Consider the following 14,339-nt stretch of genomic DNA (forward strand, 5'->3'; position numbering starts at 1 on the left):
GTCTAACTGGCACAGTCGTAAAACAAATAAATTTGTTAGACTATAGACTATGAGGATATAAGATCTAGTGGAAATAAATAAATGGTAGCAGTCGATAATTAAGGCAGCCGACCATTCACGAAAATTTCATGAATATTAAGTGAAAGAAAATAAAGATAAAGCATGGTAATAGAGATAAAGAACGTTTATAATAATGGGTAGAAATCCAGCAAAATATCAACAACTAAGTAAATAACTATATTATTTATTTTCTCATTAGTGCTTTGTGTTGTGAATTAAATCACTAAACTTGAACTACTAACAAACAAGCCATTCTACTTGCCTGAGAATATATCATTTAATTTATCAATAATAATATATGGACTCATGCTTAAAAAGCATAAAGGATCATGAAGTATTTTCAAAAAAAAAAGTGGTTAATCTGGAGTTACATTCATGAGAGAAACAAAAATGTTATAACAAAAGTGCAGCCTAAATCAATCTCTGACAATAAATATTGTAAAAAGACCACCATGTCCACATTTCTATGTAATGAAATTCATCATTTATACATTCTTTTTCAATTTCAAAAAAAAAATGTATGAACAGAATAACTGAAAATCCAGAAAAATTACATATAGTGGTGCCCATCTTAAACAGTGTTAACTGCAGTCAATGTTTACACAAGAGCAAAGAGGTTTCATTTAAGAGAAGTTAAAGACAACCTCACTTTAATGGCAATGCTCAATAAACACAAAGCAGTGTACTAATTTCATTTATCTCTAGATAAAAATATGAATATTAACATTAATCAAAAATTCTTATAAAAAAAAGTAAGCTTGAGAGCTGGTTAAGGGTGAGTCCACTGTATTTCAGGTGTTTCTACTTACCCTTTAACTGTTCAAGAATATATGGAACAGCAAACCAATGTATAGGTTCAAAAGAAGGAAACTGGAATTTTGCTGGTGTCTTAATTCGCTTTTCCATTTCATATATTCTACAATTAAATATATTAAATAAATAATTAAATACAGAATTATTATACACAATACAATTAAATACACTATAACTGATTGTTTTAGTGAAGCGTATGAATTTAAATAATTCTTAATGCTGCTAAAGCAAAGAATAATATATCTAAAATATTTTGATTTTCAGCATATGTAACACAGAAATTCTCCTGCTGATAAAATAAACTTTACAACCAGTAGTGGTTATTATAAGAAACTGAGTTTTAAATCAGAGGAAAGCATTTATCACAGTTTCATACAAATGAAGTAGAGGATTCACCATACAAGTACCACAATATCTTACAGTGATGGTACACTGGAGCAAGAAGATCTAGAGTGAAACAGTAATCTTACAGCAGATTCTAAATATGGATACAATATTAGATGTTTTTAATAAAAAAATGCAAATACATCAGTTAAGGTAAAAAGATTATACACAACTGAGTGGGTCTATTGGCTTATCTGTGTATATTTTACTGCAGTTAGATATTGGCTCCAAAGTTAATTATAGTGTTAGACATGTACATGAAAGGCAGGAAAATTTTTTGCTGGCTTGTTAGAAAAATATATCAATCATCATGTGGCAAACTGTGTCATCTAATAATATAATATAAGGATAAAGGATTAAACTAAATTTTTTATAGTCTAACCAAGTGCAAAACAAACTTTCAACATGTGTCATCTAATATATCAAAGTCACATGTTCAATCATGAACCTGGTCAATTTAAAAGCTTTTATTAAATTGCTATGGCTAATTTTTTACCCAGTTTACCTACTATATGTTGAAGCCGATATGACAACTACTTATATATTAGTTTGTTTTATCTATGAGACATGAAGGAAAAACTCATGTATTTTATCAGAGATACATGATTAATTTCATATTACATGTTTTCAGTCCTTTCACAATTATGTTTTCAGTTCTAATATTTACAGTGCATCATGAATAATTTCTACAAAACAAAAACAAACAAATAATTCTTTTGTCATTATAAACAAATGTTGAAGGAAAGACATTCCAATTCACATAAAAAAACCTCTCAATGAAATATATCTTTGGGTCAACACATGTTTAACTATATTAGTGGGTTTTCTGAATTCTGATTGGTGTCAAAATTTTGACAGGGAGAGATAGTCAGTGATGCCATATGATGCTGCATCAACTATGAAAACATTCGAAAAATCGTTTAGGTTACTGGGAGGAGACCTCCACATAGGAATGTGGAGACCTGCACTTTTAAGGAATGTGGAGAACCGACGAGGGCTTTGGACTTATGTCCAATCCTCATCTTCTCATGGTGCACCCTGTTAGGTATCTACCTGGATACTGAATGAACAAGGATGGGCTGGCAATTTGGGATTTAGCAGACCAAATTGTATTCTTATTGGCTTTAACCACAAATAAAATGATGGAACAACATGACAGAATGTCATGCCAGCTGGGGAGTCGCCAGGTTAAACAAAGCCTCCATTGTTTTCGCCGAGGAACCAGAGTGAACAGCTAAAAGTCAGCTACTACAACAAATCCTGACGCATTCCAACACCAACATCAACAGAGTTCAAGATCAGTACTATTGACATAAGAAGCCTGAATTGTAAAGAAATAGAGCAAGATGAGGAACTGGATAAGTAGCAAATCAACATAATAGGGGTGACTGAAACAAAAGACAAAAACCAGTGAGATCTTTCTGAGCAATAAATACAAAATGTTATATTCAAGCAATGACAATCATTGAAAAGAAGGAGTAGCTATAGCATTCAACACAAAATACGAGGCTAATCTTCTTGAATGAAAGACAGCATCAAATACAGTGATGTGGGCAAATATCAGAATAAGAAACTGGACAATGAGACTTATTTGTGCATATGGTCACACAGAAGTTTCTACTACAGTAGATGTGGAGGAATGTTTTGAGGCTTTAGAGAAAGCAACTGACACGATGAAAAAGGACATACAAAAATATTTGGGGAAAATGTGGAGAAAAAGAGCAAAGCTAGTAATAATGGCAAATACCTGTTGGATTTCTGCTCAGGACATGGACTGCTTATTACTAACTGTTTCAACATAAAAATATAAAACACAAATTCACATGGAGAGAAGAGACAAGGAACAAGAAAAATCTCATTGACTATGTTATTGTTTATAGTGATGTTTTCTCACTGGTGCAGGACACTAGAGTGTACAGAGGATTTGACATAGGAAGTGATCATCACCATTTAGTCTTGAGCAGAATAAAATTGAATTTCGTATTGAAAAGAAGAACATATAAGAAAGTTGTAAAGCAAATAAAAGTTGAGCAACTCTCAGATATGAACTGTAGACTATAACATGCAAACATTATTGAAGAAAAAATGAAAGAGTATGAGAACAGGAATCAATCAAACCTTGGAGGTTCAGTGGCAAATCCTGAAGAAAACTCGATTGTCATTGTCTGAATATAACATTTTGTATTTATTGCTCAGAAAAATCTCACCAGTTTTTGTCTTTTTTGTTTCAGTCACTCCTATTTTGTCAATCTGCTACTTATCCAATTCCTCGGCTAGTTACACTTCTTTGTCATTCAGGCTTCCTAAGTTGATAGTACCGATCCTGAACTCTGGAGATGTTGGGTTGGGATGTATTTCAGGATTTTTTCCAGTAGCTGACTTTTCGATGTTCTCCCTGGTTCCCTGACGAAAACGAGAGCATTGTTTAACCGAGCGACACCCCAGCCAGCATGAAATAGTGTCATTGTACCATCATTCTATATTTTGGTTTAAGCGAATAAGAATAGAATTTGCTCGGCTAAATTCCAAATTGCCAGCCTATCCTCGTTTGTTCAGTATCCTGGTGGATACCTAACAGGGTGCACCATGAGAAGGAGAGGATTGAACATTAGGTCAGAAGCTCTGGTTGGTTCTCTACATTGCTTTGAAGTGGAGGTCTCCTCTCAGTTAGATCCTTAACCCCCCCCCCCCCCCCCAACTAGACTAATATCTACAGATTATTATTGTTAAGAGAGATCTTCAGGTAGTCAGGACTCATCGAGGGAGTCCGCATACTACATGCACCAGCTATCATACTTATGCTTGAATTCATTCCCATTGCTTGCACAACATCCAATGTCAATCCATTCCAATCATGCATCAGCCTATGAGAGAAAAATCCCCCCCCCCTTCTTAGCCCCATTCATTTTCAGTCCATAAATTGAAAAATCCCATTAACTGAAATCCTGTATGACCCTTTCAGAAGTTTGTAAACCTCAATCATATCACCCCTCCTTCTCTTGTTTTGCTAGTGTCTTCAGTCTACAAATTTTCAATAGTCCAAATGAGGTCTTATCAAGGCCTTGTAAAGAGGCAAAATGACATCTTTATCTTCACATGTGAACGCTCATTTCAGCATTGTAATTATCTTTTGAGTTATAATTGCAATCTTTGCTACATGGCCCCTGAATTTCAACTTCCTATCTACTAACACTCCAAGATAACTAGCCTCATCAGTTTCTTCAGGCCAAATCTCACCAACATAATGATAATACAATATTGGATATCTAATCACGCCAAAGTGAATGACTTTACATTTACTGACATCCATTTTCCCATGCCCACAATTCTAGCCTATTTAAATCATTCTTACAAGTACAGCATTCCTGATACTTTGATAAGTGACATACAAATAGCTGTATGTCGCTTATCAAATCCTTCCTAGTATCATTAATGTACATATCGAATAACAGTGGATCACAGACTGATCCTTGTAGTACATCACTGGTTACCTTAATTCTTGCAGACTCACATCCCCTCATATGCTACTTTTTGATATCTGTCAGTCAGCCATCCTTTTATCTACACTAATATTCTATAATTCAAACCTATATTCTGCAATTTATGCAACAATCTACCATGCTATTTTCTGTCAAAAGATTTAGCAAAATCCAGAAGTATCATGGAGTATCCATTCCCCTTGTCTAGTTCAATGGTAACACTGTTACAGAATGTGAGCAAGTTGCTAAAACACGATCCTCACTTAGTAAACCCATGTTACTCATTGCAAAGTAAAGATTCACTATTAACCCATTTCTGAATGTGAGCCTAACCAATTTTTCTAAAATCTTCACCACCACTCCTGAGATACTAATTGGTTGATAATTTGATACATCGGTCTTTGAATCACCCTTGTGCAATGGAATTACCATACATTCTTTCCATTCCTGCAGAATCTCACCATAATACATAGCATTATACATGTCTGTAAGTATATGTGCTTTGCATTATGGGATACTAAGGCAAGTGAGGTGAAGTCATTAGCCTCTATATACGAGTTGCCCAGTCGTGAAATTACTCGACATACAAACTTTGTTTGCTCACATGTGGATAAAGGATAAAACCAATAATATAATTTCTTGGCATCTTTAGTTTATGTTACGCATTCATGACATACCTAACTTTTTCTTAATTTTTTCGATATTTCTAAGCTATGCAGTTTTTAGTCATTTTTTAAAATTATCACAAATCTCCAAAACATTTTCAAATATATTTATTCATAAAAAGCTGCATATAAGTGGACCTGCGTTCTTCAAGGGTCAATTGTATTATGATGTATAATAAGAGGAGATCAAGAGACGGGAATGGAAGATATTTTATCATCTCATAATAGATGTCATCAGGACCTCCTGCACTGGCATGAGACAGAGTAACAGCTCTTTTTAGTTCCTTCTCAAGACATTGTAAAAGGTTATGGACAAGAACCATTTACCTTGTCAAAAAAACATTGAAACTAGATGTTCTCATTTCAGGAGTGTATCTCTTATCATGTTTTTCTAAACGAACAGTGGCTAATAGTTGAGCTGTTGTTTGTCTTGGTGTTCTTTCAATATTAAAAATTCAGCAGGATATGAAGTGCTTGTCGAGATTCTAGCAAACTTTTCTCCCAAAGTGCAGGCAATGGATTTGGGTAGAGCAACAACATATCCGTTATGATCCAAAGTAGGAAAAATCACGTGTTCTATATCTACCCTTCATGCTCGGAAATTTATTCCATACAATTTTTGCATTTGTCTGATCAATTGATGATGCAAATTGAATCCAAAATTGTTTGTTACTCTGATGTTTATATTTATCCATTGGTTTAAGAAAGCATGAATGGCGAGTGTCCATCTCTTCCTCTGGAAAAATGTTTAATACATCATCTGATGTGTCCAGATTGTTTGGTGAGTTTAATTTACTTTTGGTTGGTACAGAAGTATCCATTTTTTTCTGTGGGAATGTCTGGTAGTTTCAGTGTTATTCAGTGTTTCAGTGATATTCTTACCATAATTTATTTTACAAGTAAGTTATCATCAGAAGGGATCATTTTTAGAGTTGTTTTAGGAGTGAGACCATAGGTTGTGCTACTGATGAATTCCATAGAAAAACACTTATGATCACAAAGTTCAGGTATAGTGAAATCAGATGATGGACTAGATGTGTTGAGATGATTTTAATGTTTTCTTAACTGCCACCTTCAAGAGGATTTCAAGACAGGTGTGATGGTGGTGGCTCACTTCCTATTTACATCCTGATATATTTTCTTCTGTGTTTATCTTTTATACCGTTCTTTCATCCTCCGACTGCTGACGTGCATGGGAGTATGCAGAACGATCCTTCCTGACAGTTGACATATTTTGCTTTCTTGGCAGAGCAGTATTTATTATCATGTTGTTTACTACCACATCGGGCACAGATAGTAGAGATACAATAGGCAGTTTGGGCATGCCCATATTTCTGACATTTAAAGCATCTCAGGGAATTCAAGATATATAGCCTAACACGATAATGCTTTTACAGCTGTTGAAGGTTTGGTGTATCAAAAGTAAAGATGATGTTCCTGGTTGGAACCAGCTGACTATCCCTGTGTATCAGAATGTGAAGTCATATTTGTCACTCCTTGATCTTTAAGCTCTGAACTTATCTCCTCTAAGGAGCTCCCATTCTGATATTACTCCTCTAGAACAGTTTAGTGCTTTATAAGGTGTTGCTGATTAGTATTCCACTCAGTGATGCTGCTTTCAGCAATCTACCTTACTGACATGATGTTTTCACAAGAATATCACCAAAAGTTAGTTTCTTAAATGTTTTGAGGTTTCTTCCCAGTCCTTTTAAATCCTTTTGAATAAAGAAGGGTGACATTTTCCCTATTATCTTTTCACTTGTTGAATGCATAATGTTTAATGCATAAATTAACACTGGTAAATTTACACTAGTATCACATGGCTTTTGTTTCTTAATTCTGTTATCAAGATGCACATAAGTATCAGCACTTGGTACAACACGATGCTAAAACTCCACCCACTATGGAGCTACACATGGACATTAATTATCTGGTCTGGCAAACAATAAATGCACTCAGAAGCAGTATTCCATGGTTACCCAGGATGCCTTACCAACACCACAGCAAAACCTTGGATCCCCCATTCCCCCAGACTATGGAGTAAGAGACTTGCTGCAACACCACTGACTCTTGTAGGCAAGGCTACTAGTTGGCTGGGCTATCCAGGACCACCCACCTTGCTGAAACAGAAGCCAAGGTAGTGAAAAACTTCCAGGATCCCTCCCCCCCCCACACACACACCACTTTCCTGGATGCCTACAAGTTGCACATGCCTAGCAGATGGTTAGATCTCAGTTCTATTCTTCTTCAAACACCAAAACAATCTAGAACTGGCTTTACATTTGAAAGTGCAAATTAAACTCTTTTTTTTTTTTTTTTTAAATCAGGAAATATGATCCATGCAGTCCAACAAAAAAATTCTGCTGACACAACTTTTTCCCATCTCTCTAAAAACCATTTCAGCAGCTTTTATTCAAGAAGCAATAAAATTTCCTCCTTTTGCTTAATCTTTTTTTTAATGGAGCTTTATGCACACATTGCAATTTCAAGATATTTGTCCTTACTGATCATAATGTCTTTCACAGCTGTCCATGATATAATAAACTGGCATGCGATTTCCTTTTTTTTGTGGACACATCATAACTAGGTAAACAGTTCAAGAATTCAAAAAACTACATTGAATCATTGCAGTTCTTTTAATAACAAAAATTGCTCAAAGTTTTCAAGATTGATTCCACCATACATGTACATTTGTATTTATGCACTCATCCTTTTGACTGAGTGTCATAAGTGATACGTGGTCACAGGAATGTTCTATTCTCTTTTCACCACTCATTTTTGCCAACACATCTGTATTTTTTTCATTTCTGTATGTAAACTGCTTCAGCAATTTTCTTTCAAGAAGCAGTAAAATTATTACTGATAATGATATCTTTCACAGGTGACCACAACTGCATTGTGGTCGACTGTGAAAGATTTGAGGTGTTTTGTGTGCAGACTCTTTAATTTTAAGCTCTTTAATCATCAATGCATCTCGAAAAATGTGGGAAATGGAGTCCAGCCTGAATGTCATCTCTTGTTCTTTCAAATCCAAAGCAAAGTTCCTCATCTGCAACACTAAGAAGATGCCACTCTGTGATCACTTTTCTGGAAAAGAGTCATGTTTTATGAGATGTTATTGTCATATTTCCTCACAAGATGATACTCTGAATATAGCTTTTGGAAATCCTTAACTCTTTCATACCCTTCTGGTTAAAGAAAGATATTTTCCTGTAAAATGAATTATTAAAAATTATGGCTATAATTATGCCTCAATAGTTTCTTTTGAGGTCTTATGAAAATCCTGATACCAGGATGAAGAATTTCTATCCAGGAGAGGAAGAATTCAGTGCAACCCCATACCTGGATGTCTACCATTCTGCATACAATGATTGCACTTAGAAGTGGAATGGGGGGTTATCCTGGATATCATACAATGACTGCACTTAGAAGTGGAATGGCAGTGTTATCCTGGATATCATACTAGCACTAGAGAGTAAACTTGGACTTTATCTCATGTAGAAGATGGCATACTGTGACACTGTTGATCCTAAGAGGTGAGCTAACTGGCTGAATGATTCTTGCCAGGCCATTCATGACTACCATTCTTGTTGAAGCAGGGACCAAAGCAGTGAATTGAACACCACCAGATCACTCTTTCCAGGTATCCATGGGTTGCAATTGCACAGGAACACAGTGGCAGGGTACTGAATCTCAATGATAGTAGTCTGGAGAAAATAAAATGAAAAAGATTTGCAAAAAGTACAACAAAGAAAAGAATAGGAAGAAAAGCATCCAAAACAAGGGGGGGAAAAAAGAGAGAGAGAGAGGATCATTACTAAGAGGTCACCTTCTACTATCAACAGGTGTCCCATAGGAAGAGGACAAAGAAGTTGAAACAACAGACACTACAATGATACTATTTAGCAGCACTGTAGTCAACAAAAGACCTGGATTAAGTTATGTTCTGAGCTCCCAAGAGGAGAACTGGACAATACATGTTAGATCACTATCAAAACACTGCAGCATTTCTTCCTGTATGATTAGTGAAGCTGGAAAAGAGAAGATAGTCTGAATGATAATTGATGTCCTTAAAGAAGACACCCTTATTCTTTAGGTATTTGGATGCAGAAAACAAATCTCAATAAAGATAAGTAAAAATATATTGGGGTTCAAAATTATAATATATTAGGCCAAAAAAATTCTGAACCACAGCAGATCAAAGAAGAAGCTGTGTCCATTAGTTGAGGTTCTATTAGAAATAACAGACTAAATTTAAATGTGAGTAGTAATGCTAACCATTTATGTTTGTATTTAGGCCACTAATACTGGTAAAGTGGAAATTACTTTTTTAGGTATTTTTTGTAGAAATTTTTTTGGTATGCGGAGTTACTTTACTACATTTATTTATAATGTCCTGTGTGCTGATAATAAAAACGAGCAGATCAAAAAGTGGCAGATGTGGATGAAAGGCTTGTGAACATGTATCCCACAAAAAAAGAGCATCCGGTCTCCTGTTCACTTAAGTGGCCTCAACAGTTTTGGAGTCCCTCTATGCATGAACTAGCTGAATGGAATGCCTCCTGATGTATTTTCATCAAGTTTAGCCTTATATACTAATCCTCAAATGGGAAGGTGCTGGTTTCTTATAAATGTGTGGATCATGTCGTTGAAGACTGACACTGTAATATAAAAAGAGAGGGGAAGCAGAAGCTGGTGAGACCCAACTCTGGAGACCAAATAAGACAACAGCAATATCAGTTAGAGACTAGTAAGTAAGCAAGACTAAAATATCAGACAGTGAAAGCTATCTATAGCTAGAGAGGAATTTCCTCCAAAGGGGGGAAGTGTGCCTTTTAACAGCAATGCTCATCAGATGACATTGTGCAAACAGGTAATATGCGATTGGTTTAAGAGAGGCTATATAATATATATATATATATATTGAAATTACAGCCCATTAGTGGTTCTAATCAAGAAGAAATAGGAACTACAAACTGTGCATTCTGTCTTCCAATTTCATTGTAACCACTTAAAGACCATTTTGACATTTGCGTTTCTGTTAGGAAAAGAAAATTAAGTGTATTTAGACTGAAGATAGAAATGAAAATCATTAAAGTTAGAGCTAGGACCAAGTGCATTGTGAAGCTCATTTGGAATGTTTTAGGAGGTTAGTATATCTTCCCCTCCCCTTGTATGTGATCAATTTCTCTTTGACTTTTCGTTATTGTGTCGGCTTAAACTTGCAGGAACATGTGATATTAGTGACAAATTCTGTTAGCCATATTCATGGAGAATTTTTCATAACTGGAAATTATGGTTTCAAAAGTGATTCAGACACCACTGCTTGGGCATCCTGGAAGAACAGTGACAAGATTATTCACTAGCTGACTTGGAAAACTCTTAAAACATTATCATTATTTGCTAGGGGATAATAGCAGTTCGAATGCTGTACCTTTTAAAAAAAAGAAATGCTAGGTCTCGCTCTATGATGACAGACACAATTTTGAAAACACCATTCATAATGCATGCTTGAAGATGATGAAGAAAAGTAAACTGGGACCAGTGGCAGCCAATGAAAATTTTAAGTGGAGGTGCTGCATTTACAAAATAAGAAAAATAATTCATTTTTTCCTAATCAGTAACCAATTTATTAATAAGTAAATTTATATATTAAAAAAATTTGCTTTATTAAAAATATTATTTGAAAATAAAATCCATTCTTTTGTTTGACTTGACAAAATTTTTCAATAACCTTTTCACATTAAAAATTGTAATTTGTGAAATCATGTTTTTTTTCAATTGAAATCATAGATAGTGCTGTTGTAAAAAGTAAAAACTCAATGCCGCATAAATTTTCTTGCGTTTAATGCATCGACTTTTTACAGAAAGGTCACATCTTGAAACCTTGTACAAATATTTCTATTCATTTTTGTAAACTATTCTGTATAGAATATGAAAAGCCCAAAGGGAATTAGCTTGCTCCTTGCTTAAACAAAGGATGTAAAATTAGTGAAGACAAGGGCAACACTTTGGAATCAGAAGTTGTTTGATTTTTGTTTATGAGTTCAATCTCAGGTGACCTTCAAGGTCAGCATAGAAAGGGGTGGCGAGAATCAAACGTAGTTCCGCAGGCTACTGAAATCGGATTAAAGACATGAAAGGGGAGACATAAGAAGTTGGCGAAAGCTCGAGAACCAAAAGTCACAAGATGTTGTCTAGGGTTCTCATAACTGTATGCAAGATTTGTGCAGGAAAGTAAGGGGGTTCCAAAACTTAACCCAAGGTTCGAGGAGAGAGGAAAATACAAATCATGAGGAAGTTTTTTTTTTTTTTTTTTGGGACCGACATCGAGAGAAAGGTTTGAGAGGGGAACGTTAGCCAGACGCGGAGAAGTCTGAGGGAGGAAAACGGAGGTCGATCTACCATGAGCCGCTCAAGTTCAGTAATGAGGATAACCAGAGGCGATTAACTTAGGAGAAATTGAACCCAGTCGGATGCTTTGCTGCTCAGCCGAGTCTGCACATGCCCCGACAGTCGTGATCCTTCGCCCGATTGTTCCAGATGCCAGGAAACCTCTCCACATATCCCGCTAGCTGACTCGCCGGTTTCATCGGTACTCCGAGAACCTGAAGGAAGGAATTCAAAACACGAGATGGAAAAGGAAACTTAGAACGCCGAAGACAAGCAGAGAAGAAAAGTGCACCGGAGAAAAGAAGGAATTCATGTGAGTCATTTTATTGTAAACTGTTAAACTTGTGATGTAAGAGAAATTCCTAATGGACTGCTAGGATTGATAGAATAAGATAAATATAACCTATGGATAACTAGTGCAATTATATGATTGAATTTGTGAAAAGGTGGAACTGAGTATAGCTAATTTCCTAAGGAGTAGTTTGGGCTAAGAGATCAATTTGATAATTGTATGTATTCCTAATATCTTTTGTGCTAATGTGTTTATTCTGTTGTTTAAGTCATGCCATTATTTGAAATTGAGGTTAAGATTTAAGCTGAAGAGAATATTATAAACTAATCGAATAGTTACAAGATATTGCTTTAAGAATTTTATAATTTGCAAAACTAGAACTGAGATTACAGAGGGAAATTCCCCTGATTTATGTATTGTAATATTCTCTAAATTTTGTAGCTATTAAATATGTTTGTTAATTATAATCAAAGAGTGTTGTCTGATCTCACTTTGCAATGCACTGATCCCAAATAATTCGATCCTATAGGCAGGAAACTAAAAGATAATTAAAGGTTATGATAGAGGACTAATAGAAGCCACGACTGTAAAAATTTGTTTTTTGGAATAAGAGAAGACATTATTGTGTATGATTAGAATCTACCGGAAGTAGTAATATTCCTTGTACCACATCGAGGCATGGTGGCACAGTCAGAAAATAAAATAAATTTCCATTGCTCTCAGGTGTAAGGAGTACAGAGTCACCGAAGGTAGAATATTAATTGAGAGATAGAGTAGAATAATAACCAGATAAGCAAGCACAACAAAAGTTAATACAACATCGCAGCGTAGATGGGATAAAACAATAAAACAAAAACAAGAAGCAACAACATATATTTACACTGTTAACTGCTCTTGGTTCATAGTATTATTCTTAAATATGATTTCACCCTTTTTAAAGTAGAAAAACACAATTCTTTTTATATTTTCAACAGTGACACTCATCATGATTCAGCCTTGTATCTATAATAAATAAATAATTATATGTTATTTTAACAAAATAAAATAAGATTTACAAAATATTTCACCCTCACCACGAACACACACCAATAATAAAAGTTTCGTATTCACAGAAATAACACGCATAAGCATACAATTTATCTGTAGCGACAATGCTCATTGAGCAGCGTCAGATTCACTTGTTAAGTGCAGTGACAAGTGCGAACGAATATCGGCAAGTCTAGCCGCAACTGACCGAACGTGATAATTCTGACACTGCATTAGATCGCAGTGTATTTGTTTCGTAATCTAAAGTGTTAATTGAACAATTCCAAATATTAATTGTCGAAACATAAGCTGTAACCTTTAACATGTTTTGCATTTATATAATGTTGTAAGCATTGTTATTATTTATAAACACAAACAAAATTGAATTTTTTCATTTTTTCCTTGGGGATGCTGTAGTGTCGCAGTGCTTATGTACAAGCGACCACTGACTGGGACTCTTAACATGTTTTTGGTCACTGAAGCTTCTTGGTGGGCCAAGGATTAAATATTGCGGTAAACTTACTCTAGAATCCAAAATGAAACTTTTCAAACCATTCCAGGCATTCAAAATGCAAGGAGGCAGCTCACAGCAGGCAATGAAATTCATCTCCTATCTAAAGACATTATAGTAAACATGCCCACAGAGGGATTTTCAACCCCACAAACTACTAGCTAGAGAGCATTGTTACTGTCCACTTGACCAACCAAACCAATTAATGGTGCAAGACAACTCGTTTACACTGAGTAAACGAGTATATGGATGCATTCTGTCTTCTAGTTTCCCGAAATCATGTATACAGAACAATTTGTCATGTAGAACACACTTCTATTCGATGAAAATAAGGAAAAGCTTACAAAATATCCAAAGGTATACAGAAACCTATGATATTTCTGGACACCATATCTAGAACAAAACTCTCCAAAACAGATAATAACAAGGCACTCTTGGAGATCAACACACAATTACTGTCAACTATATTGACTGGAGATACACAGACATATTCTAGAAGCCAAAGAAATCCCAACACATTTTGCAAGCAAAGGAAATTCTACAAGCTAAAACAAATGTATACTAATTATCAACCAAATTTTACACAGTTGTAAGTTTATCATCATCATCATCAAATTCCTGCCATGTACCCTCAAGGGGTGTACAGGATATGATAGTACTACATGAAAAAAAATTACACATTACTATTAGGCAACATTATATTGGATGCATGCTAA

General features: G+C 35.1%; 1 protein-coding gene across 1 annotated transcript in view; it reads right to left on the reverse strand.

Annotated features, from left to right (window-relative positions):
* Nucleotides 1–14,339, reverse strand: part of LOC150108428 (histone lysine demethylase PHF8-like) — a 391,806-nt gene that overhangs the window by 274,662 nt on the left and 102,805 nt on the right. The window contains exon 9 of the mRNA XM_090415841.1: nt 870–976. Within this exon, the coding sequence (XP_090271967.1) occupies nt 870–976 (107 nt within the window). The remainder of the gene's footprint in view (nt 1–869; nt 977–14,339) is intronic.

The sequence above is a fragment of the Typopeltis vanoorti genome, chromosome 3 (assembly GCF_054136105.1).
Source record: "Typopeltis vanoorti isolate ZY-2024b chromosome 3, IOZ_Tvanoo_1.0, whole genome shotgun sequence".
Classification (NCBI taxonomy): Eukaryota; Metazoa; Arthropoda; class Arachnida; order Uropygi; family Thelyphonidae; genus Typopeltis; species Typopeltis vanoorti.